This window comes from Aaosphaeria arxii (assembly GCF_010015735.1).
Source record: "Aaosphaeria arxii CBS 175.79 unplaced genomic scaffold BU24scaffold_15, whole genome shotgun sequence".
In the NCBI taxonomy this organism is placed as follows: Eukaryota; Fungi; Ascomycota; class Dothideomycetes; order Pleosporales; genus Aaosphaeria; species Aaosphaeria arxii.
Window position 1 is genome coordinate 69,488 of NW_022983488.1, and position 27,126 is coordinate 96,613.

General features: G+C 48.9%; 12 protein-coding genes across 12 annotated transcripts; 9 read left to right on the plus strand and 3 right to left on the minus strand.

Moving 5' to 3' along the window:
- Positions 1–1,260: 1,260 nt before the first annotated feature.
- On the plus strand, positions 1,261–3,333 carry BU24DRAFT_359383 (uncharacterized protein; the record flags this gene model as incomplete). The annotated part of the gene is made up of 2 exons (XM_033524038.1): positions 1,261–1,375; positions 2,621–3,333. Coding segments are annotated over 2 exons (828 nt in total), but the record flags the coding sequence as incomplete, so codon positions are not given.
- A 579-nt stretch (positions 3,334–3,912) lies between these two features.
- On the plus strand, positions 3,913–4,458 carry BU24DRAFT_415286 (uncharacterized protein; the record flags this gene model as incomplete). The annotated part of the gene is made up of 1 exon (XM_033526279.1): positions 3,913–4,458. The coding sequence occupies one exon, from the start codon at positions 3,913–3,915 to the stop codon at positions 4,456–4,458; it is 546 nt and encodes a 181-aa protein (XP_033377261.1).
- Positions 4,459–4,994: 536 nt separating this feature from the next.
- Positions 4,995–5,867, plus strand: BU24DRAFT_468339 (uncharacterized protein; the record flags this gene model as incomplete). The annotated part of the gene is made up of 1 exon (XM_033532516.1): positions 4,995–5,867. The coding sequence occupies one exon, from the start codon at positions 4,995–4,997 to the stop codon at positions 5,865–5,867; it is 873 nt and encodes a 290-aa protein (XP_033377262.1).
- A 750-nt stretch (positions 5,868–6,617) lies between these two features.
- On the plus strand, positions 6,618–7,338 carry BU24DRAFT_415288 (uncharacterized protein; the record flags this gene model as incomplete). The annotated part of the gene is made up of 2 exons (XM_033526280.1): positions 6,618–7,035; positions 7,112–7,338. 2 exons carry the CDS (start codon positions 6,618–6,620, stop codon positions 7,336–7,338), a joined length of 645 nt encoding a protein of 214 aa, XP_033377263.1.
- Positions 7,339–8,105: 767 nt separating this feature from the next.
- On the plus strand, positions 8,106–8,750 carry BU24DRAFT_415289 (uncharacterized protein; the record flags this gene model as incomplete). Its single annotated transcript, XM_033526281.1, has 2 exons — positions 8,106–8,532; positions 8,611–8,750. The coding sequence occupies 2 exons, from the start codon at positions 8,106–8,108 to the stop codon at positions 8,748–8,750; spliced, it is 567 nt and encodes a 188-aa protein (XP_033377264.1).
- Positions 8,751–9,195: 445 nt separating this feature from the next.
- Positions 9,196–9,824, plus strand: BU24DRAFT_415290 (uncharacterized protein; the record flags this gene model as incomplete). The annotated part of the gene is made up of 2 exons (XM_033526282.1): positions 9,196–9,613; positions 9,682–9,824. The coding sequence occupies 2 exons, from the start codon at positions 9,196–9,198 to the stop codon at positions 9,822–9,824; spliced, it is 561 nt and encodes a 186-aa protein (XP_033377265.1).
- A 422-nt stretch (positions 9,825–10,246) lies between these two features.
- BU24DRAFT_88516 (uncharacterized protein) lies at positions 10,247–10,655 on the minus strand. Its single transcript, XM_033534742.1, has one exon. It carries the CDS (start codon positions 10,495–10,497, stop codon positions 10,291–10,293), a length of 207 nt encoding a protein of 68 aa, XP_033377266.1. The 5' UTR covers positions 10,498–10,655; the 3' UTR covers positions 10,247–10,290.
- A 159-nt stretch (positions 10,656–10,814) lies between these two features.
- On the minus strand, positions 10,815–16,103 carry BU24DRAFT_437478 (uncharacterized protein; the record flags this gene model as incomplete). The annotated part of the gene is made up of 5 exons (XM_033530210.1): positions 10,815–12,587; positions 14,547–14,821; positions 14,884–15,615; positions 15,804–15,993; positions 16,074–16,103. 5 exons carry the CDS (start codon positions 16,101–16,103, stop codon positions 10,815–10,817), a joined length of 3,000 nt encoding a protein of 999 aa, XP_033377267.1.
- A 310-nt stretch (positions 16,104–16,413) lies between these two features.
- Positions 16,414–18,027, plus strand: BU24DRAFT_428913 (40S ribosomal protein S9, mitochondrial precursor). The gene is made up of 2 exons (XM_033529596.1): positions 16,414–17,477; positions 17,558–18,027. Exons 1-2 carry the CDS (start codon positions 16,523–16,525, stop codon positions 17,647–17,649), a joined length of 1,047 nt encoding a protein of 348 aa, XP_033377268.1. The 5' UTR covers positions 16,414–16,522; the 3' UTR covers positions 17,650–18,027.
- Positions 18,028–18,521: 494 nt separating this feature from the next.
- BU24DRAFT_497524 (N2227-domain-containing protein) lies at positions 18,522–20,339 on the plus strand. Its single transcript, XM_033534275.1, has 4 exons — positions 18,522–18,746; positions 18,838–19,061; positions 19,117–19,516; positions 19,585–20,339. Exons 1-4 carry the CDS (start codon positions 18,632–18,634, stop codon positions 20,178–20,180), a joined length of 1,335 nt encoding a protein of 444 aa, XP_033377269.1. The 5' UTR covers positions 18,522–18,631; the 3' UTR covers positions 20,181–20,339.
- Positions 20,340–20,342: 3 nt separating this feature from the next.
- Positions 20,343–21,398, minus strand: BU24DRAFT_497525 (NAD(P)-binding protein). Its single transcript, XM_033534276.1, has 3 exons — positions 21,221–21,398; positions 20,568–21,153; positions 20,343–20,515 (listed from the first exon to the last, which is right to left on the minus strand). The coding sequence occupies exons 1-3, from the start codon at positions 21,342–21,344 to the stop codon at positions 20,443–20,445; spliced, it is 783 nt and encodes a 260-aa protein (XP_033377270.1). The 5' UTR covers positions 21,345–21,398; the 3' UTR covers positions 20,343–20,442.
- Positions 21,399–25,813: 4,415 nt separating this feature from the next.
- BU24DRAFT_88597 (uncharacterized protein) lies at positions 25,814–26,384 on the plus strand. Its single transcript, XM_033534744.1, has 2 exons — positions 25,814–26,213; positions 26,270–26,384. The coding sequence occupies exons 1-2, from the start codon at positions 25,948–25,950 to the stop codon at positions 26,286–26,288; spliced, it is 285 nt and encodes a 94-aa protein (XP_033377271.1). The 5' UTR covers positions 25,814–25,947; the 3' UTR covers positions 26,289–26,384.
- Positions 26,385–27,126: the final 742 nt, after the last annotated feature.

Below are 27,126 nucleotides of genomic sequence, written 5' to 3' on the forward strand. Positions count from 1 at the left end.
ACATACAGACACATACAGACACATACAGACACATACAGACACATACAGACACATACAGACACATACAGACACATACAGACACATACAGACACATAAACTTAACATATCCCCAATCCCCCCGAATTTTCATTAAGCTTGACTAAATCTATGCACTCATACACTGCACTGCACTGCACTACGTACATATACCAGAAAGTCAGACCCAACCCCAACCCGCCGATCACAGCCGAACCCAGCAACATCGCCGCCGTGCCCTGGTCACCCTGACAGAAAAATAAGCCAAAACGACAATCTTCAGAAAAGCTTAACGCGACGACATGGGAGATCCTGATTTCATCTTCACTTTCATTAGGTCTTTTATGTCACGATGGGGTGATACCGATTGTGGTGTCTGTGCTGGGGCTGAACATAGATGACGATGCGTGCGTGCGTAGGCTCCGCCACTGAAGTATTGTCTCCTTCGTGGTACGTACTTTGTCGATGCGCACGGAAGTTATAGGCAGTGCGAAGTAACTGTACGCCTGGCTGGAAATTTCCGATGTATAGTTAGTTAGCATCACCAGTACTTAAATTGAACCAATGCGAGGGACGTCAGATAGACACTGATGGCGGGCGTGGAAAACAATGCGATTGTTTCAATCGCTTGCTTCCTTGTAACCTGCGACCATCATCCATGTCGATTCTTAAGAGGCCAGAAGAGGAGGCAAGGATATCGATATCATCTAGCCACGATATCGGAAAGAAAGTAAGTGGCGACCTTTCGACGACGACGACGACGACGACGGCGACGGTGGGGCGTGTGTGAAATATTGTAGGTGCCAGGTGGATACCACGCGGGTACGATACGATAGGGCACACAGCCCCAACGTCAGGACGCCAGCTACCCATACGGCGATTGATTACATGTCTGCTATCTGGATACTATCGAGGTAGAGACTGGACTTATTAATCGTACAGCGATAAGTAGGCAGGTTTCGGGAGGGTCGGGAAAAGGAAAAGGTATAGTTGTGGTATATTTAGTTTTTTAATGTTCTGCGTACGTGCGTATTTGCCTGCGTACACGAAGACGGAGGCGAGAACGAGGGCATATGTGTATATATCCCCGGCTGGGCTTGATTCAACGTTTCAGGTTACGAGGTCGGTAGGCTGATACATACATCAATATGTAAGATTAGAAAAACATGAAGAGTGATTAGTGATAGGGGCGCAGACAGAGATGGTAGGTAGTTAGCATTGTTCTCCGCACACGCCATAGCACACCGGAGGAGCGCCTCAATTGTCCCCTCGCGATCCATTCTGCGTCCTGCATCCAACTATCTGCATATACCGCGGCAGATAAGTTTCCGGAATTGCTTAACGAGCACAGAAACAGAAGGTCGCGGCCTCGCATAGAGAGCTTCGAAGAAGGTTGCGCGATTCCGCTTGGGAGAACGGGAAGGAAGAAATGTTCCGTCTTATGCGTTCGCAGCCGCGGAGGGTGTCTTGGACGACAACAACGACGACGACGATGTTGTCGCGTAGCTTGCGGGAATCTAGTTATCAACTTAATCAATTAATAGAACCACTTGTACAAAGATGTCGTCACTAGACAATAGCCACGCGATTCCCGCAGACTATCTCGTTAGTCGAACAACCATTTCACTCCGGCCGTTGCTTATTCAAGCGGTAGGGCAAGTTAGATACGCATGCATGGACAAGCACAACGACCATCGTGAAGGAGCTAGGCTCCCGGCGGAAACCTCCACAATATGGAATCCCGGCTGACGATAAAAGTTCGCTCCCACGCCCGTGAGGCACAGCCCTCCTGCACTGAGTTGGTGGAATGGAATCAGGATCCAGGATGGTCGCCTTACTCGCTTGATGACAGACCTGACGTCGGAGCTGTGTCAATACGATTACTGAATTCGAAGCACGAGAGAGCCATTGTGTAGAAGAAACAGATAGAGAAAGCAGAGAATATCGGAGACTCTTTGCATCAAGACAGTTATATCGGCAAGACGTCACCTCAGAGGGATGTAAGCTGTAATGTAAGTTGTAGGTTGATACGAATCCTATTTTAAGGGCATGAGAGAGGATTTTGGGATGACGCGGAAGCGATGCCCACACTAATCCCTTCATATTAGCCTATTACGGCTAGACCAATTGATGCACTAATCCTTGTCTCGCTTAGCGTGCTCACTACATCTATGAAACGACATGGAAGAGGAGGGGAGGTTTGACCAACAACGACATCATATCAGCATCCACGTCACTTTCACATTTCAACTTTCTTTCTCTCTTCTCCTCTCTTCCTCGCTTTCGTTACATCTCAAATCAATTTCAGTATACAAAAAGAACAATCTCTCTCTTGCTGAGACTTCATTCGTGCTGCGTTCCGAGCCTGCATCTGTCGCTACCCAATCCTCCGCATCACTCGCTTCAATCAGCTGAAAACGCTCACTCAGCAGTAATCAATTAGATACACCGACAACATAGAATCCCCTCACAATGCGCCCCGAAAGGAAAGTGTATTCTTTTCGCGTACCGCGCAGGGAATCCAACCTGGAGAACCCGGAATTGCAACTCACAAGTCACCTCCAATACCATTGCTCCAAGCGACGATTAAACAAACCACCCAGAGTCCAACATCCCCGGAAACGCTCTTCGCGAAAGAGACTCCAGAAATCCTGGAATGCCCCTCCCCCAGACTCGTTACCCATCAGTATCTATCTTCTCCACTACGAGCCGTACCCATACACCACGCAACCCGGCAAAATCCTAGGCGTGTACTCGACCTTCAATGCCGTCACCACCGCAGCAATCAACCATGGGGCTTACGCCTTCTCAAGGGAAGGCATGCTGGACGGAAGCGAGTATCTGAACCCTACGGGCAAGATTCGGATTGTACCACGGGAGATTCAGCGACACGGCCTTGAGGTGCCCCTCCCACTCCGTCACGGAAACAGAAGCCACATGCAACTCGAGCTTGTCTCCTCCAACGTCCGAAGAGCCCGCAGCCGCACTACGGGTGATCCCGGTATCGACACCTATGGAACCGTATTCGCGGTCATCCATCAGTCGCCCGAGAGTTCCGTTTGCATGGGTGTTTTTGCGAGTCGGCAGCGTGCGTGGGGGGCATGCCTAAAGAGTCAAGCTTTCTTCTGCGCGAAGGTTAGACTGCAGGACGAGATCAGGTGGATCGACGAGGATAACATGCCACGGACAAGGGGAAGGATTCCTGGAGTGGGTATTCACGAGTGGTCCGTTGCGTCATTCAAAGTCGATGATGGCGGCAAAAACAGTGCGAGGAAGTACTCCTCCCCACCGGTACCGCAACTGCTTATGTTTCGTTGATTAAATCGAGTTAACGGCGTTGTTGCTAAGTGATATCACTATTCACAGCGAAGAAACAACACAATAGCGATACTTGACAGGTCATTGAAGCTCAACTGTCAATCTTGTCAGTCACGTCCTGATCATGCGAGGAGTTGAGTCGCGAACTATCGCAGGTCCGTGTTGAATAGTGTGTGGCAGCCAGGGCTTGATCTGCCGTGGCGGCAATGGACAAAGTTGATAAACGCCCTTTGGGTTATCCGCGATTGACGTACCACAAACAGCGACGGACCTCACAAATCGACATTGAAAAATGCGTCGCAGCAGGAAGGCGAACGGCTCGTTTAGAGCACATCGCGTTTGATGCCGTTCAGCACATTCACAAAACTGACTGTGTGCCGCGGTTGGTCACAGTACGTGCTCCCAGCAGCGGACCATTCACTGCTATCATAACTGGTATTATGATACAAATACACCCAAGAAAACTCGATATTTCTTCTCTCACCCAGTTGCACAATCTACACAGCATATACTACATTGTAAAGGCAATATACTACTTGATCCTCGACACACTACGACTTTGTCATCGACCGAACTAAAATGGCTGCCCAATCCACGACTCCCGAAAACCGAGTTCCCGAAAACCGAGTGCCGCTCTGGATTGTCGAAAGGAGAGGACTCGAGGAACCTTTCACGACGCTCTTCTCAGATGGCATAAATGCTTTGAGATATTCCCGCCAAATACGGACACCTGATATCAGCTACCAAGTGAAGACAGGTCACCTCACCATCCAGAATATGACCGAGCCACGACATTCCGCTGAATCGGGTTCTACCGTATACACAATATTCCATAGTATTTATGATAGCGACCTGAATTACTTTGGGGAGTGGAGTAATTTGCGCTGGGTTGAAGATAAGAAAAGTGCCATTGACTGGTTTGCTAATTGGTTAAACGAGGTGGATGAATTGGCATTACATTCACATATAAACTTTCTAGAACGAACACCCGAGAAATACAAATATACGGAGGGCACGTGTGTAGTCAAGGCTTGGATTGCTGAGGTAGTAGTAGACGAAAAGGTTCCAGAGATTAGACAACTTCCCGGGAATCCGCCCAGACCGGGTTCTCCTTTTACGTTTTGAAAGCCACTGCAGAATAGCAGACATAACGAGCGCGAACTTTGAAAAAGGATCTCATACATCATCACCGTCGTACCACTCCAATCACAAAGTATTCTAGTACGGCATAAAGGACGGGCACTTGCGGATATGTATTGTAGTAACTCTTCTCAATCTGATTTCATGAAGCATTTCTCATATGTCTTCACTGCTCATTGTATTCGGTATCTGTCGAGCTTCGATTCGGCAACCCTGCAGTTGCATGGGCAAGTGACAAGGTAGTTGCACTTCCCCAACACTGGACTTCATTGGACTTCATTGGACTTCGTCGTAGACACTTGCGTTACTTGACCTGGAAGGAAAGTGCCATCATGGAGAGAACGGAGGTCATCCAACCGTGACAGGTTACTTCTGGCATCAAACCGAACTCGCAAACCATCCATATCCATTCACTCACCGCTGCAATCAAATATTCTTACTTGGACAGATGACAACGTATAACTATCACTGCCGTACCATCTAATATCCACAACTCGCTACCGTACGAATAAACAACTACAATGCCGGCAGTACCACTGACCTGGATGATATCATATCCATCCCGCCACCGAGTGGGCTTCATCTACCTCGTATACTCTAGCTTCATTCCCGGATACATGACGAATCCCCAAGACTGGGCGGACAATTACCACGTCCCATTCGTCGCCTTCTCAGACCGCTCGAGTGCCCGAGAGTGGGCCTACAATCGTTCCGCAGAGAGAGACGCGGAAGAGCAGCCGCTGTGTTTCCACTTTAGCCAGTTCAATCTGCATGGGCGATTTTCGCCCAATGCGAAGGCGTATTGCACGTTTGTATGCCGCTACAAAGAGGGCACGGGCGCCCTCATGGGAGAGAAGACGCAGTGCTACGAATTGGCGTCCGACGCAGCTGCGTATCTGATCGACATGATCGAATTCATAAACGAAAGGCTAGCGGCCGATGACAAGATCCTCAGAAGAGCAGGCCAGACGTCCCAGGGATTCCCGGTCTTCAAGGTCTCTTGCGTAAGCAAGCCGGTAGACCGCAGCATACGGAGTGCCTTGGGGAACAGGGAAGAGGACGATCCCGTTAACAATGCATCCCTTGATATCGGCTTTATTTTTAGTGATGGGAAACCAGGAACGAGATATGGTTACATCTTGTTCGTGAAGGAGTATGCCCTGGTGGATTTGGGCTCGGAATACTCCATTACTGAAAGTGTACGGAGGCGGGCGATTGCCTGGTCCATTCGCGACGACTATCTTTCAGACGAATTACGCCTCCGAAATGAATTCATTTCCAGCGCGGAGTTCTTAGATGACATTGAGGATATTGAGGAAGACACTGAGGAGCACACTGAGGAGGAGAACCATGTTCAGAATAGGAACGGAATGAATGGAAGAGTTGCTCGATAAGACCAATAAATTTGTATCTCCAGCGAAACTCTTGCAATACTGCCGTGAGTTATCAAGATGGTCCATTTCTTCAACCCGTCAAATATGCATCGAATAAGATTGTCATCAAAATATTGGATGTGTACGCTCCGGTAAATGGTCACAGAACCTTTTGAAGATGACGCCAAATTTCGATTCAGGTGCTTTGTATTGTGGTATAGCACGACAGATGAGGCCATTCCGGCACGGATTTCGAGTAGCACTTGTGATGTTCTAGATTGTACGGGCGGGCCTCCACACGCAACAGTATGACACGTGCTCTCTTGTCCAAGTCATACATTTGTTCAAATCTCACCCAAATGATAGATATCTTGGACGTCATCCACGAGGCCCGTTGCGTCAGCATATCGTTCAAAGATGCACTCTTCCTTCTACCTATGTCACTGCGGCGCTTCCTTCCGCACGTGCCCAATCTTTCCCGCAGCAGTCATGTCTTCCCCAATCGGCATGTCCGCATACGTCTATCGACTCATAGCATACTCATATCTGTATCGCTCAGAACAATATTGATATCCAGAAGAGTCATCGTGAAGTTGGTATAAGCGTCCAACATGCTGTATATATAAACCCTCAGAATCTTTCACTGCTTCACGTACTCTCTCCCTCCATAACGCTTCCCTAAATTACAAAATTCAGCTACTAATAGCAACCATAGAACATACCATTCCAGAAACTGAGATTCAAAAGTACGAACTCCATACGCAGCTTACCATGTCTTCCCCCGCAGAGTCCGCAGGATCAGGCCCTCTTCCCCGCTCCTCATCAGAGCAAGAGCGCGTAGACGCGAAAGACAACAACGACCCGAAGACTCTCAGGCGCTCGAAAGCGAAGGCCCGGGACAAATGCATGGAATTCACCGAGTGTCTTCATCACGACGTCACCATGGCCGGCAAACTTGAATTGAAATTCAGCTATAAAATAAGAAGCGTCTGTGGAGCCGCAGGTAAACCTCTCCACCTCGTGTCGCAGATCATGTACTTCAAAGGGGAGCCGGAGCCAAAGCCTGACCTAGTCTTCGATCTGACCCCCGATTCTGGACTATTCGGGGCGTGGCGCAAATTGGCGGAGGATGGGGTAGACGGCGCTATGTACTGGCATACACATAGTATCCTCTTCAGATACATTAATGGTAAGCCAAGATACCTTGGGTTTGAATGCCCAGCGGTTGTTTCGTGACTGGTTCTGACAAGAAATCTTGTGTGCAGCCTCAGAGACGGACTCCAACAACCAACTAGAACTCATACGCTCCGACATACCGGATGGAAACACATACCTTGCAACCGCGGATTGGTCGAAACCTGATGGTATTAAGATCATCCCGGGGGACAAGCATTTGGTATTGTACCCAGGTTATGGTAAAATGGATATAGACAAGGTCAAAGATGAGGACACAAACATGGACGAAGATGAGAACCTAGATGAGGAACTATGAGAAATTCTTTGTAGGCGAGATGGGCAAATTGTAACCTTGGTCTTTGGTAGGCGTTTGTTCGGGACACTCTTTTGGTGCTTTTAGGATAGATTTCTAGATTGGATAGAGAATAGGAATTTTATGTTTGACTGCCATGACCCCTTTGGCATATTGCCGCGTGCCGTTGTTTTCTAGCCTTGCCAAATGCGCGTATTGTTGGAGCTGTACTGTGAGTGTTTCTCTATTATTACAAAAAAGGCCAGTTGACCATCGATTGATGGACAGTCACATCGAAACTAAGTTTTCAATTGGCCGACGTAATGGATGGTGATTGCGGCCGCTTTTGTCTCCGTGCGCAACGACTCAAAGATTATGCCACACGGACTGGAAAATGAGTATATACATGTCACTTGTACGATGAGTGATCCATCAATTCTCCCTAAAGTGAACGAGTCAACGCCCCGTGACATATAATGATCGGTCATTTTGTTTATATTGCTCATCGATGCTGATGTGCTTAGATCACTTCATGAACGTTGTCAAATGCACCACGCGTTCGATATGACTACCGTCACCTTACGGTATACTCACTGTGTCAGATATGACTGTATATGAATCTTCACGATCCAGTCACTCGCAGTCATCTTCCAGACTGACGGCTACACAATGATATTTAAGTCTGTCCTACCACTGCTCTTGATTCCAAATGGCACTCTCAAGCAATCTAAACCACTCCCGTCCAATCACATCTCTCACAAGAAAACCAATCAAACATTGCAAGACGAACAATGTCCACTCCCGAATCCCCTGGCTCTGGAGCGGACCCTCGCTCTTCAGCCGAAGCACCCAGGCCCTCCAAGGAAGTACGATCTATTGGCGCCACTCAAGGAAAGAACCGCGATAAATGCCATCTCTTTCTCCAGGCCTTCTGCGAACACTTGCTATCCCAGCCACCCAAACTAGCCGAGACGGTCCGGAGACCGCAGGCTTTGTGGCAACACGACAATTCGGAAATTGCCCTCATGGTTCAACACATGCCCGGGGCTGCGTCAGAAGGAGGATTCGAATTGCCTCAGAACATCGATCCGCAGCATCCTTTGCTGCTAGGCGACAAATTAGACGGCAAAGCTGGGATTTTGTTTCGGCTTGCTGAAAAGGGTACCAACGCCGCGGCGATCTGGGAGGAACACAAGGTTATGTTCCGATACATTGAATGTACGTGGAAGGCAAATGCCTTTTCCTTTAGATTTGAGTTTAGGTCCTGTTTTGTATTGACTTTGCTGATTTTACTAGGCGTAAAGTCCGACATAAACACCTCAGGGGAGCACGAATTGGTCTATGACTTACTAGAGTACACGGACTCGCCTTCGGGACCGAAGCACGATTCTAGGATGGAATCGGAGAACTCGTATTTTCCAGTTTTGAAGTTCTGATACATGACTTCAGATCGCGTGCAATTCTGGGTTGGCAGAAGATCAACTCTGGGAACTCGATATAAGTGATGGTGCATCGAGAGAATGTGTTTCTCTTTGCATTCTTGGGGGAGGAGATACTTAATTCTAAATTATTCAGCATCATATATTATAGACCATAGACTTATATACTTCATGAACAGTTTCAACTGCACTGTGCCTTCCACATGACTACCGTCACCTCATGGTCTGCTCACTGCTTCGAAGGTGACTGTTTGTACTTCCACGATCCGACACTTCCCAGTCATATTCTAGGCTGACTGTTACAGAACGGTTCGTATATAAGGCCTTTGAAAAACTGTTCTCGACTCCAAACAACACTCTCTGCAAATTTAAATCCTTATTATTTATATTGTGCTGCTACCTCACAAGAACACCGTGTGCGTTGAAGCTTGCAAGACAACCAATGTCTTCTCCTGAATCCCCCGGGTCTGGGCCAGAGCCTCGCTCTTCGTCGGACGAGGCCCCCGGGCCTGCAAAGGAAGTGAGGTCCATAGGCGCCACTCAAGGGAAGAACAGAGACGAATGCAAGAAACTTTTAAAAGCCCTGTGCCAAATGGAGCCCCACGAACTGAATATTAATTCCAAGGACACGTATCTCCTGATGCGAAGTAGTGGTCTCAAAGTCGCCCTCCTGGCCCAACATCAAGGGAATACAAAGAAAGAAGAATTCGAGGGTTCTGTCAGAAATGCTTTTAGAGATGCTCGCCTGGTGGGCGGAAAGCTAGATGGTAAAGACAGGGCTTTGCGTGAGTTGGCTCACCTCGGCACCAACGCCGTGGGGTACTGGGAGGATGAAGGCATCGGGTGGAAATTCCTCGAATGTAAGTTGCTCTCCTGTAGATTGTAGTGTTGCGGCCTATCCACGTATGGGTTTTGCTAATTTGACCAGGCTCAAAGAGCGAATTCAACGACTTGGGTCGGCACGAAGATATCGATGCCTTGCTGAACTACTTTGCGGACTCACCGTTAGGCCCAAAGTTAGATTCTAGGTTAGGCTCGGAGAACTCAGATCTCCCAACTGTGGACTTCTAATGTGTTTTTCTTTTGTACTGTCTTTCATTATATTTCTGTCTCTTACTCTTTGTTTACTTCTTACTCTCGTTTAATCTCTTACTCTTAGTATCTGTATGACTTCCCTTCATCCAGCGGTTCAGGAGTGGTTGACTTTGGCAATGCAAGAAGACCACATGAAGGGAAGAATCAAGCTGTTAATGTTTTAATTAAAGCCCAAACCCATTCATTTAATACAATATGCTACAACTTAGAACTTCGCTCGCGCCGTGAAATTTTTGCCTGTGCGATTGATCGATGTGACTGAGCTCTGTCGAAGCGACTCACCATGTGGTTAGACCTTTGGGCCGTCACAATAAATTCTCTAGTAGTTAGCAACACCAAGACAAACTATCACCATCATCACCATTGCTGACTGCATGTAGAGCAAAATGATATATGTTACGTATTCTCTACATTCCGCGCAGTCTTACAATTGCAATCGCATTCATTCTACCTCCATCCCACTGCCGAATCCCTCCCACGTCGGGTATCCCGAGTGTGAGTGTGTGTGGAGATGATAATATGTCCCGTTATCCTCAATAGATCGATCGTAGTGTACAAAAAAATAAGAAGAAGAAAAAGAATAGAAAGCAAGGAAATATCGCAAGTGGCAACATATAGAATGTAGATCAAGGAGGAAAGAAAAAGACATTACACTATGGATGCTTTAGGACTCAGGCCCATACTGCCTGTCCTGTTTCCAGCATCGTTCCGTATGTGCAGTCCAGATAGGTGAAAAAGGCCAAAGCCGCGTCCAGTGTGAATAAGAGTGAAATGGAGACCTGTATAATGGCAAACGGCCAACAAGGATGTAAGAAAATGTACCGAAGGATCACTCTTTGTACCCTCGTAACAACCGTACCATTTTGGAGGAATAATCGTGAAGTCATTCGTTTTGTAGGAAGGATGTTCTTCCTTTGCTCCGAAGGCCCCCTAGATACGAGATAAGATGCTCTTGCAGCGAACTGCTTAGAAGAAATAACTCTCGCCACTCTTTGAGATGATGAACTCGCAACCCAGTCCCCTGCCTTGGTCGTGCAGCACTTTCTCTGCTTCTTGTAATTCCTGCAGGATCATGTCGCCTATTCGCGGTCCGTCGTTCAGGGTATCCTTCACGTGGATGACGACAATCTTTAGCCCTTTGAGTGGGGCATCAAATGCAGCGCTCATCATGGCCTTGCCATGCTCTGCGGAAACGCCTGTGAGACTTAGCGCAGCAGGCGCTGACGGGTGCGATCCGGGATGGATGGGCGTGTCCGAGCCACCGGCCCCCTTGATGCCACCGGGAGTAGGCGAAGGTGCGTAGTCGGACATGATCTCGTCGTCTAATTCCAGCTTCCCCTCTTTGAGGATCGAAGAGCGGGTTCTACTGCTCTTTCGTGCCGTATCAAACGTGACGCTGTCGAGGCCGGATGAGAGCCCGTTGCTTGCCCTCTTCCTCTTCCGCTCCCTCCTCAGCTCTTCTCTTTCTCTCGCATGGTCCTTGCGTGCCTGCTTTACCATTCCAGCCAGGTTTTGCAGTTCCGCAATCAGATGCCTCGGCGCAAGATGGCCGAACAAAACGGCATCGCCTTGGGCGTTGGTGTAACTGCACTCGATGAAGATACCAGTTAGAGTTCCCGCAGCGATTTTCGGTGCAGCCTCCGCCCATACTTGAGCGGTGCGCGGAGAAAGTGATAACGAATCTGGCTCGACGTCGCCGAATATGAGAACCTCTTTCGTAGGTGTGTGTGGGCCCGGCTCCGTGCGAATAAAGTATGCTGTCGAATCTATGACACACTGTTCGAATTGATTTGATCCTCCGATGCTGGACGTCCGCGCTTGTTCATTGGGACCGCCGGTATACATTGGCGTTCCGGGAGCGCTCTGGGTCGGCAAGGAGAAGCTCAAAGATCGACCTTCCCGGACTTCAGCAGTGGATGAATGGTGTGCATGCGTAGCAGTTGGTGGTAGTCCAGGTGTTTCTGGATTTGTGTTGGCATTGGAGATTCGATGCACATGCCCAGGCCCTTGCATGCAATGACCGTGGCTGACTTTGAAGCCCCGGACACCGAGACCATCGCAGACTTCAATATAGCCTCGTCCACTACCCTCGCCAAGTGCAACATTGCCGCCTTCCTGCAAACGCTGGAAGGTGACTAATCCAACACCGCCATCTTCGTCCGTAAGATTCGGCCAGATGACGTTATTGAAGATATGTGTCTTAATCGCATGTACAGTGGATGGAAGCGCCGCTAATCGCTTTGGCCGTGACGTGTTATGGAAAGCGGCGGTATTGATCACAAAACCAGATACGTGATCCAGATGTGGATGCGTGATGAGATAGGTGGAAACATGCTCTCTAACAACGTGCAATGCGTTTGCTCTTGCACTCGCGTGGGGAAAAGGTAAGCCCGCGAAAGGTCCTTCTTCGAGGACAGTGATGATTGGCGAGGGTTCGTCAACGGTCGCAGGTGTAGCCACGTCCGAGCCAGATGCGGGTGACGACACTGGCGCTGTTCCTGGTGAAGGAGATTCTTGGTCGGTGCAGTTTATGGGCCCAGTTCCATTAGCTGGCGCAGACTCGATGGTAGATTCTGGGAGATCTGCGACAAGGGGAAAGTGATCCTCAAGAATGCGAGTGATGGAAGCGAGATGGGACCCTGCATCGACTGCAAGAACCGAATTCTTGGCCCATTTGGAGGAGATGGATCGGACGAGGAAACCCGTTACATGATCTTCGCTGGGACCGCCACCAGCTCCCTAGAAATCACTTGTTAGCGTGTGAAGCCAGATGTAAAAAGTCATGTCTTCGCCAGTCGTTCTGCGGGCATAGGCGCGATATCATGCAGCCATCCAAGGAGACGTCATTGAGTGCTCCATGTACCTGCGGCTGTCTTGTCTGACTCGGCCGCAACGTCACTGAGGCTCACCATAGACTCGCAAGGACCAAGACAATTGGAAACGTACCAGACAAACCACCTGTATAGCAGGCTCATTGTGGCTCGACGACCGCCTCGTCTTCTCTGTGCCCTCCCCGTCCTTCATGCTGCCACCTCTTCGACGGTATTTCTCTAGAGACAAGCTAGTGCGATTCCTACCCGAAGGTTCCTTTTCGAGATCCTATTTGCCCTTTCTGATCAGAGCGAACAGCGCCAATACTATTGTCTCAGTCTAACGTAGCGAGGTAGCGAGTCAAAGAGCGGTATCGATGATCATGAATCACTCGCCTAAGAGATGTCTCTGTGTCGAGATATTTCTGAGCGCGAGTCCCTGATGTCTGTCTTAGCCACCCGAGAGCTTTCTGGAAACCTGGCAGAACAGATGGAAGATGAGTTGAACTTTGGGAGCCCGCCTGAATGTCGAAGCCCGGACGGCGTTGGCGAAATTCTTACGGTACGAAACAAAGGCCGGCAAGACAAAGAAAGTTGTCTCAGAGATGGGGGTTCTTTCAATAGTCTCAGAATTAAGGAGAGTCCAGAAATGAGCTTGAACGTATTGTTACACTTTGGCACCTTGTATCCGTCATACAGTCGCACGGTGGCTCCGTTGTACTGTGTGGGTGGGCCGTGATGGGTGATACAGGTATCCGACCAGTTATTGGCACGGCACTAACGGTTGCAAACTCGACCACTTGTTGGTATTGAAGTACAAAATTTCCAGATCCAGCGAAAGATGATGTTCAGTATCAATGATGTAGTATATATATGTGTGTGTTGAATTGTTGCTGATCTCGCGTCGGGTTGCCTTTGCTGACTTGAATTCAATCCATTCCCTGCAGCGCGTCAGATGTCACGGGAGGGCAGGAAGACCCGTGCGCCTGGCTCTAATGTTGGTAGGTACGTCAGCCGAACGTGAATGACGGCAATGGATGGGCCGTGGAATTGACAGCACAACAGCGACAGCGAGAGGGGGGCCGGATGCGCGTGGGCGCGTGTTCGCCTGAGGATGAAGTGGTATAGAGGTGAAGCACGAGTAGAGCAGGAAAGCAGAGCAGATAGAGCAGCAGATGGGCACGTGGACGGCGAGGAAGGAAAGGTTTAGGGTTCCAAGGTTTCTTTAGGATAATCCGATGCCAATACAAAGGGAAAGGTACCTCCTAGTTAGTTAATCCCCAGTTCCAAGTCCCGAGTCCCAAGTTCCAACCCAACTGTAGGGCAAACCAGCCAGCCAATCATGTCCAACCACCAACCACTCAGCCATTCAGCCATTCAACCACAGAATACTCCGTAGTTACATAGACTAACGTACCTAACAAGGTGCACCACCATAAAATACCCACCTAGGCAGTTACCATTCCCATCAACCCAATGCTTTTCCAACTTAACCCTGAGGTAGAACTCACAAGTACCTCATGTAGGTATGCTGCGTATGCATGCATCGCGCCGACACCATAGCCTAGCCAGTCCTACCAATGTCATTACCGCCAGAAGATATCAGCCTATGCACTTGTCACAGTAGCCACACGGACGCAAATACGAACCCACAACAATCACAGACACAAAGACACGCAACATTCAAAGAAGAGAAAAGCTTGGATCATTCCAGCCCATTCATTGTGGGCTGCAGACAAAATTTCACAGTGTATGTTTCATCGAAAAAGCTGTCTGGAACCATCTATCCCCTTCACCAATTTTTTCCCATTGGATATCCTTGATTCATTAACAGTCATTTCCCATTCCCATTCCGCTTACTCTTCGTTCCAGTCCTCTACTTGAAGACCTTGCCGTCAGCCCACTCGTAGGTCTTGCCATCGACGGTGATGGGCTTGTCCCACGCCCACTGGTTGTCGACGAACTCCTTGTCCTCGGCCTTGGTGGGGTCGAGCTTGGTGAAAGAGTAGCTCTCGAAGTCGGGAGCGACGTCGAAGGCGGGGAGGGCCTCCTGTCCGCGGATGACGAAAGCACCCTGGACGATGGAGTCGTTGGTGACTCCGTACACGGAAGCGGCACCGAAGATGTACTTGCGGCTGGCCTCGAGACGGGCGAAGAAACCACCTGGCATGCTGTTAGTTTGAAATTCTTGGAAATGTAACATGTGATGGGGCATTTCTACTCACCAATCAAGTTAGAGGTCATGAAAGTCATGGTGAGCTCGTCGTTGTACTTGTAGTCAACCTTCCAGATGGAATACTCCTCGAAGTTCATGTTCTCCCAGAACCAGGGAAGGGCGACCTCACGGGTCTCCTCGTTGGAGTACTTGCGCTTCCAATCGTCCAAGACGAAGGTGGCGCGAGGGAGAGCCTCAAGAGGGTGCTTTGCCTTGGGGGCAGGGGCGGGCTCATCCTCCTCGGGCTCCTCGGCCTTGGGCTTAGGGGCAGCCTTGGGCTGCTCCTTCTTGGGAGCGGCCTCCTTCTTGGGGGGAGTGTACTTGATGGCCTCCTCGATAAACTCGAGCTTGCCGGCAACAGCAGAGAAGCTGGACTGGTTGTAGACGGTCTCGTACCAACGGGTGACGTTGGGGTTCTCGGCCCTCCATGCCTTGTCGAAGAAGTACTGGAAGCCACGAGCGAGGATGCTGGCAGTGAAGTAGTCGGCAAGGGTGAGGCGCTCACCGACGAGGTAGGTGTGGGTAAGGAGGTGCTCCTCAACGGCGTGGACGGCCTTGAGGGCAGCCTTGGAAGCCTCGTCGACGTTCTTCTTGTTGTAGGGGTCACGGCCAATGATGGGGCGGAACCAGCCACCAAGGGCAGGGAGGATCTCAGAGTTGGCGAAAGACAACCAGCGGAGGATGGAGGCGTAATCCTGCTTGGTCTTGCCGAGGAGAGTGGTCTTCTCGTTCTGGGAGGTCACTGTGAATGTCAGTTCTGAGTCATAAGAGTCGCTTGCTGACAGAATAACGTGTTTAAAACGTGAAAATTCAGAGTATAAAGAGTCTCAACACTTGGTTTCAGACAGGGATAACTGTATTGATAATATGTCTCATCCTGGTACGGTCGAAGTTGGGGGGGAAAACGCGGAGGAAAAAATTTGAACGTACAGTAGACGGCGATGGCAAGGGTCTCGCTGAGGACAAAGCCATCAGCGCCCTCGAAGGTAGGGACCTTTCCGAGCTTGTTGAGCTTCAAGTACTCGGTGGAAACGCCCTTGGCGGGCTCAGTGTGAACCTGCTCGATGTCGAGGCCATTCTCCTTTGCGACTGCGAGAAGAGCAGTGGTGCGCGGGTTGCCCTGAAGAATTTATACGTTAGGTGTCGCTCAGCACAGAACAGGTGGCGCACAAAGCGCGAATTGGTGGGTGTGGATCATACCGGGTAGCTGTAGAGTTTGCCGAAAGACATGATTGTGATGTTTTACTGTGAAAGAAATACAAACAACCAGTGTGGGATATCGCAAACGTTGATGTTTTTAGAGGAACGCGCGAAGAGAATAGAAGGGAGGAAGGGAAGAGGAGGGGTGGATGAGAAAAAAGATGGTGTTTGGGCTTTGGTGGGGGTTCGCCCACTGTGAGTTTTTCAATGTTTGCCATCCAATGGTGCCTTTATCGCCGAGGTATGGCCGGCTTGGCACTTTAATGAACGAAGGGAAAGGATCCAAAGGTTGTTCCGGCCGATGGAATCCAATCTACGAGCTAGCACGTTTAGGGAATGGAAACAGTTGGGTCTTTTTGTTCGTGATCTCTCTACGACATCCCAAGTACGGCAGCGAATTCGCCAATTGGTCGTATCCCTACGACACAACCTCCAACTGACCCTTCGCAATGGCTCGAGGAGAGCTCTCGCGAGGCCTATGGAGGGCCTTCGACTCGCTCGGTGCACTTTCGAGGCCGCAATGCCAGTCACCTCTACGCACATCTACTCCCAGGCGAATCCAACCCTCGACGACTGCTCGATGCATCACCACGTCCACACCGCGAGCTGTAGAGCCCACATCTGACAAGCCAGAAGTCCTTGAAAAGTTCACTGCCGCACCGGAGATTGAGATTGAGCTCGAGCTCGAGCTTGAGGACCGTCCGGCTAGAAAAACAGGCCGAAGCGATGCGGACAAGAAATTCAGGAATGACAAGAGTAAACTTGCGAAGTTGCGCGTTGTGCCGGCATCGCCCTCATATTTCAGCGCGAAGCCTACTTTCACCGACGACGTCATCAATCTATTAGCACTGCTCCGCAAGGTCGCAACGCTGCCAACAGTGACACCCGCAGAAGCACCAAAGGTGGCTTGGAAAACGATCGATCAGTACCGAATCATGACCAACGAGCCGGTCAAGACCCAACGATTTCACAAGATGCTGCACTTGCTGCGGAGGTTGAACTGTGTGCATCCATCATTAATGCCTCAAGAGGTCTTGGACGCCATGAAGCGCTACAAGAAGGATTCACAACCGGGAGATATCGTGCCCAGCCCAGGTGTCATTGATGAGCTAGGCAGGGCAAAAGGCGTTGGGCGCAGGAAGACTTCATCGGCTACCGCTTATGTGATAGAAGGGGAGGGCGAGGTTCTAGTCAACGGCAAGTCACTGACCGAATTCTTTGGCCGTTTACACGATCGAGAGAGCGCTGTATGGGCATTGAAGGCCACTCAACGGCTCGATAAATACAATGTCTTTGCATTGGTCAATGGTGGTGGTGTGACTGGACAGGCGGAGGCCATAACATTAGCAGTTGCAAAGGCTTTGCTGGTGCATGAGCCGGCCTTGAAGCCTGCTCTCCGACGTGGTAAGTTCCAATTCTCGCCGATTTCAAGGCCATCTCGAAACTATGGCATATGCGTTCACTATGGCTGACTTTCACCACAGCTGGCTGTGTTACCCGCGATCCAAGGAAGGTGGAGAGGAAGAAGCCCGGCCATATCAAGGCGCGCAAGATGCCTACCTGGGTCAAGCGTTAAGCGCTTCGGCGTTGTTGTATATTACCCTGTGTCTTGTCTCATGTATATCACGCCATAGTCCTTACATTACATAGCGAGGAATCCGAAGTAAAATCCTTTCAGCGTATTGGACATAATTGACTTCGAGAACCCCAACTTGACGGATCGGAAGTGCTCCGAGGCGGCGAAAGATTGCGACAGATGCACAAGGCCCTCTAACTGATCTCCTGGTCCCTGTACCACTTTTGACCGTACAGCATTTGAACTGTATCTTGCATACTCTGATACACCAGACTTGTATGATCATTTGACTACCATGAAGAAGACGTCAGCCGCTCGATAAAGTCCAGCAGATCGTGGTAGTTATGCATGACTAGAACATTGCGGTAGACGATAGCCTGCTCGATCTTTTGTTGAAAAGATGATACTAGATAACGAACATAGAGCTGTCTCCCTGTTTCCCACTTTCAGTCCACTGAGTTTTAAGCATCGTACAGCTTCTAATATGAGGGATGAAATACCTGTAGAGCATCCATTGGCACTTGAAATTCTAAACAACTTGAGTCACAACTAAGTGCATTGCTTTGGAGACTTGCGAGAATCCATTCCTCTTCCCCCTCCCCTTTGCTGTTAATCGCCTTTAACAAAAGACTTGTGTTTAAACTGGAAACCCCAGACTATGATGTTTCTACACCTTGTAGTAATATCTACGTCGTGATTAAAATATGCGAATTTTTTCTACAGAACTTTGAGCAACATTGAGCAACAGAACTAATTTAGAGAACAAGATTATCCGGTGCCTGACCAACCATGACCCCTCTATATATTTCGCGTCGTCTAGACAGGTACACATTTCATCGGCGCCTCGGCAACCATCATGGTGCTCAGTACTTCCGAAATCTTTTCTACATGACATGATGATTGAATGCGTACCTCTTTATATAGCAGAAATTGAGATTTCTAGCTTATCTTCTTTGCATCAATAATTAATTAATATAACAACATGCGGATATCACCTCTTTACCTACTCCTAAGCCTATGCCCCCAGGCTATTCTCGGGCAGAAAGATAGCGACAATGTTGAAGGCACAATAGACGTAAATGGCTTCAACGCACAAGGTAATCAAATCCTCACGAGCTTCCCAACAATACCAAGCTACACCAGTGTTCTACAATGTCTTCACAAATCAACAACTAACCACACCATCAGATCCGCTCCAATACGGTTCCATGAACCCACCACCCCGCCACCAACGCGAACTTGAAAACCTCCAAACGCGCCTCTCAAAAACGACAGGGACGTACAATCAATTCCACCCTCGCTACCGGCTCCTCGATGCGCTATGGAGCTACTCGTCCTACCAGACGCTGAATCTTGCGGAGCTAAACCGCTGGCGCTCGCTGTATAAGAACATGGGGAAGAAGCAGAGGAAGGTAATCTCCAACCACTCTCTCTAGTTGAATCACGCGTTAATTGTATTACAAATAGTCCCTCGAACATCTAATACACTACACCGCCAAGCTTGACCGCATCGAAACCGAGATCGCGACCAACGCGAAGCTGGCGGATGAGATCGTCGCAACGGCGCTGGACTTCTACTCCGTTAGCCGGGAAGAGCTGGACGCGCATGTCAAGGAGGAAGGCGAGAAGAAGGGGAGGAAGCCGGATCGGATCAGCGTTGCCCAGACGATGAAGCATTATGTCAGAGACTGGGCGGTTGAGGGGAAGAAGGAGAGAGATGATGCGTTTCCTTGCTTGTTGGAGATCATGAAGGGCCTGAAGAAGGAGATGCTGAGAGTTGTGGAGGGCGAGGAGACGGAGGAGCTGAAGGTTGTGTTGCCAGGTGCGGGACTGGGGAGGCTGGGGAGTGAGATTGACTTCTTAGGCGGTAAGGGGGCTATTCGCCATCTTCCTACTTGAATGTTCTGGCCGATACTGACAGATGGTGGTGGGCAGATTTCGAAGTCACGATCAACGAATGGTCAATGTACATGAACGTCGCGTACCGCTTCATCAACCATCCGACCCCTCGCGCCCCGGATATGCATACCTTCCATCCCTTCATCGATGGTCTCTCCCACCATGCCACTAATGACGACCTCCACCGTGCCGTGACGTTTCCTGAACTTCCTCCCTGGCCAACTGTGCTGCTAGTTGAAGGAGATTTCACCACAGCATTCAACAACCAAGAGGGATATTACGACATAGTCGTCACGCACTTCTTCATTGACACGGCGAGGAATTTGATATCTTATTTTGAAACCATCAAGAAAATCCTGAGAAAAGGTGGTAAGTGGGTCAATCTTGGACCGTTATTATACGGAACGGGTCCTTTCGTGCAATTGAGTCTCGATGAGATCTTGGTGGTAGTCGAGGGCATGGGTTTTGCATTTGAGGAAGTCGTGAAAGACGGGAGCACGGACGACGTGTGCGGTCAACCGACTTTCGAGGGGAACAAGGTCCGCAGTTTAGAGGCGGAGTACGGATTCAATGGGCGGGCGTTGACCAAGAATGCATACAAGGCGCAGGTTTGGGTAGCGAAGAAGTTGTAGGCTGTGGACAAGTTGAGCACCACATAGATCCCGCATGTTTATATTTGATGTTGCTTTGAAAATCACTGATCCAGAAGATATTGTTAGATGGATCTTGTCTTCTTGGGCTCTTAGTTGGTTTGCTTGAGGTTTCGATACCAGAAAATATTTCTATTCAAGTGTAATGGATGACCATCATGATCTATACTCTCGCCATGCCGTTCTCACACCCGAAATTCCTTTCAATCGCACACTTCCTCTAGTAGACTATCAATGCACACAGTTACCAAGGGAGTTGCAGAGGGATCGGAAGTTTGTCCTTAGGTCCAAGAACCGGCTCCGCAGTTCCAATATCCCTAGAGAAATGTCAATAACAGGTCCAATGATCACACAGATGCCACTACTTACGCAGCTCCCCTCGGTGCCCAATACTCTCCCGTCTTCTCGATCCCGAAGGTCTCAATCCAATCCACCAAACTCTTAGCGGCAACATCGGGCGTGACGGCACCACCATCATCCCAGTACTTGTCAAATCCAACTCCCTTGGTCATCTCAGTGCGCATGAATCCCGGATGCACGGTGGCGATAGCGACGCCGCGGTCCTTGAGGTCGAGGGACAAGAGCTTCGCAGACATGTTTAATGCTGTTTTACTGGCGTGATGTCCATAGTTTCCGCCGCCTTCCTTCTCGTGTCGTAGGGTTATGCTTCCGCTCTCGCTGGAGACGAGGATGACTTTCGATTTGTTGTCAAGCAGCGTGGACGTGGCGTTTGCGAGAGAGGTGACGAGGATGGTGGGTCCGATTACACAGGTGCGATACATCTTCTCCTGGGCGGAGAAGGAGGGCTTTTCCAGCGACTCCGTGGCGAAGTATCCTGCGGTGATGATGACCACGTCGAGGTGGGTTATGGACTTGTCGTGCAGGAATTGGAGTAGATTACTGCTGGCTTCTTCGGTACTGATATCGATGTTGGGGACGTAGGTGATATTGTTAGCTAGATTTGTCGATCCATTAGCATTTATATATGTGAACCAATCCAAAAAGGCTTCCTTGGAACGTACAACTCTCTGGCGGGCTTGATGATCGTGCCGTTGCGAGGATGTGATTATCCGGGTTCGAGGCATACTCCTGTGCAAGAGCCTTGCCCAGGCCTCGTGTTGCTCCGACAATCAGAATATTAGGCATTTTCAAGACGAGATTCAGCAGTTTACTGGACGTCAGTTTGTGGAAGCGTGAGAGGTAGAATTGAGGAGTGTTTGTACCAGGTTGAATGACGTCGGCAGGGTTACGTGCTCCGGACCCTGGATTGATAAACAGAACTAGTGGGGTAGAACACAAGCACCACCAGCGTGCATAGAAACTGTCTTACTGACTTCTTTGTAATGATGCCTATTGGGCATGTCATCAGAGCCGCTGGAGATTAGGTCCGGGTAGCGTTGGAACTTTTGGATTCCAACGGAAATGACCAGAATTGTAATTGAAACCAGACTCTTTCAAGTACCTTGCCAATTACAATCGCAATATCTAATGGAACACCCCTCGACTCACATTATTGTTCAGTTTTAATGATGCAGCACGTAGCCTTGATTTGATCTCAGTACATAGTCTTATAACGCTTGGTAGGAACAATTCCAAGATGCATGACTCGGCTTACTAGATGAGTAAGTTAGAAACATATCACACCTAAGCTAATCCAGGCAAAAGTATCACCAACTGATGTATGATAGCAAACACTTCAAAGGCTACTATTCGTAATCACATGCATATGCATTTCCAAAAATAAATGTGGATGTATGTAATCAATCGGCTCGCATGCGCTGCTCTACTCAGAATATGGACAATACAAAATCATCACGAATGGGGCTTTTGTTGTAACAAGTATGAGATTCTATAAAATACATGTATAGCAGCGATTGCATTGTATTTATTTCTCCGAATAACCTTGCTGAGATACTACTGTAGGCGTAGTGATTAATTTTTGGTTCACGAGCAGCAGATTTTAAGGAGGGAGAAATTCAACTCAAAGTCTAAGAACATTTCGAAATTCGGTTATCGCTAACACAATATTTAAAAATCTATTTGCCGCACAGATTATAGTATAAATCAAAGCGCACTGTCAAAGGATATACCAAGTTGTTCTGAAAATCTGGAATTCGGGGATGCTTGGACTACTTTCCCAGTAAAGGAGTCAATTCGGCCATTGCAATGTCCCAGAAATTCCCATTTAGTTGAACTGCAAAGTAACGATAGCGGAAACGCACGCAGTACAGTTGTAACAAGCGAAAATGGCAATTCTCGTCCTCAAAGGTTCCTTTCTGTGCAGGGAAACAATTGACATCTTCCCTGTCCCCGGTGATACGGTCCCCCGCGAACAGAGAGATCTGTGACCGAAACAAGGATACCTCGACACCGATACCTCAAGGGTCTTCCAGGCCTGTGAGATGTGTCACATTTCCCATGGTGTCAGTCATGATACTGTGCTGTTCATCGCATGTATGATGATACTTACAGCCATGATGGCCACAGATGTGAGAACACAAGGTGACAAAAACAAATGCAGGTACTAATGAAATTGGCGCGCAGGATAGCACTATAGCAGCTCCCACTCTGTTGGATTGACAGAAACTCGACTGATGTTTAATAAGGTCTGGCCCTACAGGCCAGACACATGGGATTAGTGGTTCGCTCGGACGATGATATACCGAACCCTGCGATATCACCTTGTTGCCGGACTCGAATTGTGCCACGGGAATCCAGGTCAACGACTAGACAGGGAACACAGATAGCGCATTTGATTCTCGCCCTGCAAAGATTTGTCTGGGTTTCGAACGAACGATGCAGGTGGATGAGATACACCTTTCGTTCGACTACTGCCCAAGGGAGGCTAAGAGAAAGAGAGAAAAGAACAATAAATTTAGAGTACCATGAGTGTCGCGTGGCTTGCAAACTATCGCGAGAAACAGCTAAATCTTCATCAGATGAGGACTTCATCGGACGACAGGGTCGTACTAATAGTGCAGCGGATGATACCTGTGGAAAAGAAACATATACTCGGAAGGGGTGGATTGAGGAGGTTAGAAAGCGTCCAAACCAGGACTCAATCGGGGAATGGCAAAAATAACTCAAGGGTAGAGTATTGTCACATAGGCGTCATTGTTGACAAGGGTTGGGGTTCAATGTTGAGAGCGACATCGCCAACTTCGTCCGTAAGAATTGACTTTAGTTACCGAGTGAACTATCAGCCGGACATGAGTGGTACAAGGAACGGGACATATCTTCGGAACAGAAACAGATAGCACAAAATTGATCTGATGATTCAATTATAGGACTCGTTACTCACGAGAGAAAAGAAATTTCTAAAGTAGAATGAAGAATGTTGTTTACCCGTCCGATGATGGTGTGAGAGGCAAGCGTGTGGACCAACCTGTATCCGAAAATTTGTAATACGAGATTTTGATCGATACCAATCCTACCAGGAAGTTCCCTTTGAGCACCCAAACACCAGGCCAAAGGACGTTACTTGTAGGTGTCCGGATAGAACCGAATGAAGGCGCTTGGTGGGGACGTTCATGGACAGGCTGTTGTGAATAATTAGGATTACTACCTTTGGGTTGTTGTCCGCTCCGAAGTGTCGATATCGGCCCTAGAATGTCCATAGAAGAGTCATACGATAGAGATACAGCAACGAGAATCAGAAACCCTAAACCAGCGAGTCAGGAACAATGTTCGTTGTTCCTCTTGACCAGGGTCGCATGTTGAGAGCTTCAACCGCAAATGTTCCTATGTCTTATAGAAATTCAAGGGTAGCTACAATGCAATTGCATGACCCGGAGGTGCCTAATAATTGCCCAGAAGATGACTGGCTAACTCCAAGCGACGTACGCAAATCTTCTTTTGACCTTGATATGGTTATATTCAATCCCAACTATACTCCGTATACAGTAGGCAATAGAGTTGAATTAGTGGTCCGTGCTTCTCATAGATCAACCCTTTACAATTGCACGTCTTGATCTTTGTTAGATCTCTCAATAACAGTGGAGCGTGCTATTCTGACGCGGCAGGATATCTGAATCCAAAGGGAGAGACGAATGGACGCGACAAGTAAGAATGGTCATTGCTCTGATACGTACGAAATGGTGCGATCTTACATCCCTTTTGCAAAGAAACTCAGGCATTTTTTAAATCTTGGAGTAGCAAGGCGTATGATGGCGGTGTAACATGGACAATGTGGCCCTAAAGAACCTCTGCGTCCAGACAGCGTACGTTTGGATGGAGATGTGCGATTCATGCTAGGCGTATTGTGCGTGTTTTAGCTCCTTGGAGCCTGTAGGAATAGTTCCGCAGTCGCGATTGAGGAAGTAATAATCCGACTTCCTAGATTACAAATACTCCCAAGCAAAGCAATGCGCATGTACGCCCAAGTACACCGAAAGCCTTCCGTGAAGTATGAATGACTTCCTCGGATAACGCGTTATACAAGCACCTTTCTGAACCCGGTAAATACTCTGTATGTGGATTCCAAATACTGTAACTCTAACAACCGAAAATCTGGTAGAGTGTTTCATATGCTTGAATGCCGCGCTAAATCATACAACGGTAAGGCTCGCGAAAACACGATTTCCACCAACAGCTTTGTTTCTTCGTCGATAATACACCAATGCGAAGAAATAATTCATGTGCAACGATAGATGTAAACGGTACCTGCGTTTGAATCTACGTGTAAGTACCTATCGGAACATGTGATTTTTCGGAGTCGCCGTAGAAATATGTACCATGTACCTTGAAGATTCAACCAGGCTGAGCGAAAGTGATCTGTAGGTAGACAAAAGGCCCTTTCAGACCAGGTAGAGCGGACAGACAAGGATGTGTGTCTTGCGTGCATGTTTCTTTCATGCCTCGGTCTGATGTTCCCGTTCGACCACGGATGCGACAAGGGCACGGGCGAACGGCCTTTATTTGTCGGAGAACGAAAAATATGTGGTTGATAGGCTGACCATCAATTACACTGAGGGCATCTTCCGAAATCCCATGCTCTCGAATGTTGGGATCATGCATAGAAGAAGACGGGACGTGCAGGTTGGGAATGAGAAACTGGGGAAACATTCAAAGATACTTCGAGTTCTCTCCACGTGGTAGGGTGTATTCGAGACCTGTAAGTGCATCGCAATGAATGTTCATATGCGATTATCAAGGTAAGGCAGGTATGAGCTCTCGCCATCAATTCAGTTCGGGAAAGCTCTCACGTTCTGCAACTTCGAGTAGGAGGTGGAGATCCCTAGCAATACGATCTGCCATTTCGCTCGCCCATGCATCGTCGCAGATGCAAGGGAATTTTACGGAGCAGATCCGTACATACGTATGGTGGCCTACGCGCATATCAGGTAAATGAGCCCCTTTTTTGTGCCTATGAAAGAAAGCTGCAAGATCGAGGTGGGCGTGAACGTGTAAATGGCCTGACGAGAGGGAGCGTTACAGTCGGAGCCGAGGAGGTGAGGAGGCGAAGATCGCGAGCGCGCTAGAGGATTGTAATCCCTGTGTCGATGTCATGATCAGATCATGAGCGCTTTCGAACTTGCACGGTGCGATGCAGAAGTAAGGCGTGCCTTGCTCCTGCATGAGCCGATGGGAAGATGCTTGGCCAATTAACTAATAGTTCGTCAGCATGAAAAGTAAATACGCAACAGCAGATGCGGGGGCTAATTGGTGTGTTTCGCTGCAATGCGCTTTGGACCTCTGTAGATATTTTGGCGGGTAGGCTGTAGTGTATTTGGAACGAAGGGATCCATGCATGGTCACAACCCCTGCGTTGCTGTTGTGCTCGGTCAATTCTCCTCAATGGTCAATCAGGGCGAAGAGCAGCGGGCAAGAAAAAGGTTTCGTGAAAGCTTGGAGCATAGGGCAGACGGCCAATTGGAACTTTCCCATGAGCATATTGGCCAATGGCTTCGCGAGCCCTACCGCTTCTACTTCCGGGATGTTCTGGGATTTGCATTTGCGAGTCGTCTCATCACCTCGTGGACGCCGGCAGATTAAGCGGTGCGGCCGGCAGAGCAGGTAAGTCGCAACGGCTAAAACCAAGGCATTTGTGCGTTTATGCTTAGACGTTGCAGATGCTATGGAGCAGTTTAAGAGCCGTTCTTGAGTATCATTAGCGTAACTCTGCGATGTGAAATCTGTTGCGGTTTGATCTGGTTAGCGTAATTGGCGTGGCCCATTATCCATGTAGAGATTCAAAGGTAGGGGTCCCTGCTGTAGCTGATCTTCATTAAGGACGTCACCTGAGGGCATGGCACTCGCTCTGTGCTCATAGAAGAGCAGAGAATGTGCGGGAGGCTTGACAACTGTGGAAATTTGCGGAGGCAAGTCGATATTTTGGAGATCTCAACTTTGGTCCATATTCTAGGCTTCTCGAACAAAGTGGAAACATTCTCGAAGGAAAAGTGTTCGACGGGGTCCTGCAATTTCGAGACAGGTAGTGTCAGTGGTGGGCACAAGACACAAGGGAGGCTTCGTCGGAAGATGGCGGCCAGGAAGGACGAGGGGAAAGGGGAGAACAGAAGAGACAGGGGTCAGGATGGGCGAGGGGTTGAGCGGCGCTACTGTGTACGATCGCCCGTTGGATCGATGTCGCGGGCGGTCAAGTGTTTGTGCTGGTGCGCGGGTGTCGTTGTACACAGTGCGAGTAAATGTACTGTGTTGGTCTGGTTCGCAATACGAGTAGATACAATAGGTAGACGTGCGTGTAGGCGCGAAAAGATACGATAGCTAATTTTAACGCCGCTCGTTTCACATTATGGCTATGTACGATGTGCTGTGTACTTGTATGTCCGAGCACTCTGAGAGATATGTCAGCTTGTATGTGCGTACGTATGTGCAGGCGGAAATAATGAGGTTTTGGCTTAGATCGCAAGAGGGGATGGGACGAAGCTGAATTGTGAATTGCTTCTTGAGCAACTGAGGCTGGGTC

Excerpts from the sequence above, each read along its gene's own strand:
- BU24DRAFT_88516 (XM_033534742.1), bottom strand. The coding sequence starts at position 10,497 with ATGTCTTTTTCTTTCCTCCTTGATCTACATTCTATATGTTGCCACTTG.
- BU24DRAFT_88597 (XM_033534744.1), top strand. The coding sequence starts at position 25,948 with ATGGTCACAACCCCTGCGTTGCTGTTGTGCTCGGTCAATTCTCCTCAA.
- BU24DRAFT_497525 (XM_033534276.1), bottom strand. The coding sequence starts at position 21,344 with ATGCCTAATATTCTGATTGTCGGAGCAACACGAGGCCTGGGCAAGGCT. Across the intron at positions 21,154-21,220 it reads ATCAAGCCCGCCAGAGAGTT|CTAACAATATCACCTACGTC; the intron begins GTACGTTCCAAG and ends CGACAAATCTAG. Across the intron at positions 20,516-20,567 it reads TGGGCACCGAGGGGAGCTGC|GGATATTGGAACTGCGGAGC; the intron begins GTAAGTAGTGGC and ends ACATTTCTCTAG.
- BU24DRAFT_428913 (XM_033529596.1), top strand. The coding sequence starts at position 16,523 with ATGGCTCGAGGAGAGCTCTCGCGAGGCCTATGGAGGGCCTTCGACTCG. Across the intron at positions 17,478-17,557 it reads GAAGCCTGCTCTCCGACGTG|CTGGCTGTGTTACCCGCGAT; the intron begins GTAAGTTCCAAT and ends CTTTCACCACAG.
- BU24DRAFT_497524 (XM_033534275.1), top strand. The coding sequence starts at position 18,632 with ATGCGGATATCACCTCTTTACCTACTCCTAAGCCTATGCCCCCAGGCT. Across the intron at positions 18,747-18,837 it reads AAATGGCTTCAACGCACAAG|ATCCGCTCCAATACGGTTCC; the intron begins GTAATCAAATCC and ends CCACACCATCAG. Across the intron at positions 19,062-19,116 it reads TGGGGAAGAAGCAGAGGAAG|TCCCTCGAACATCTAATACA; the intron begins GTAATCTCCAAC and ends TATTACAAATAG.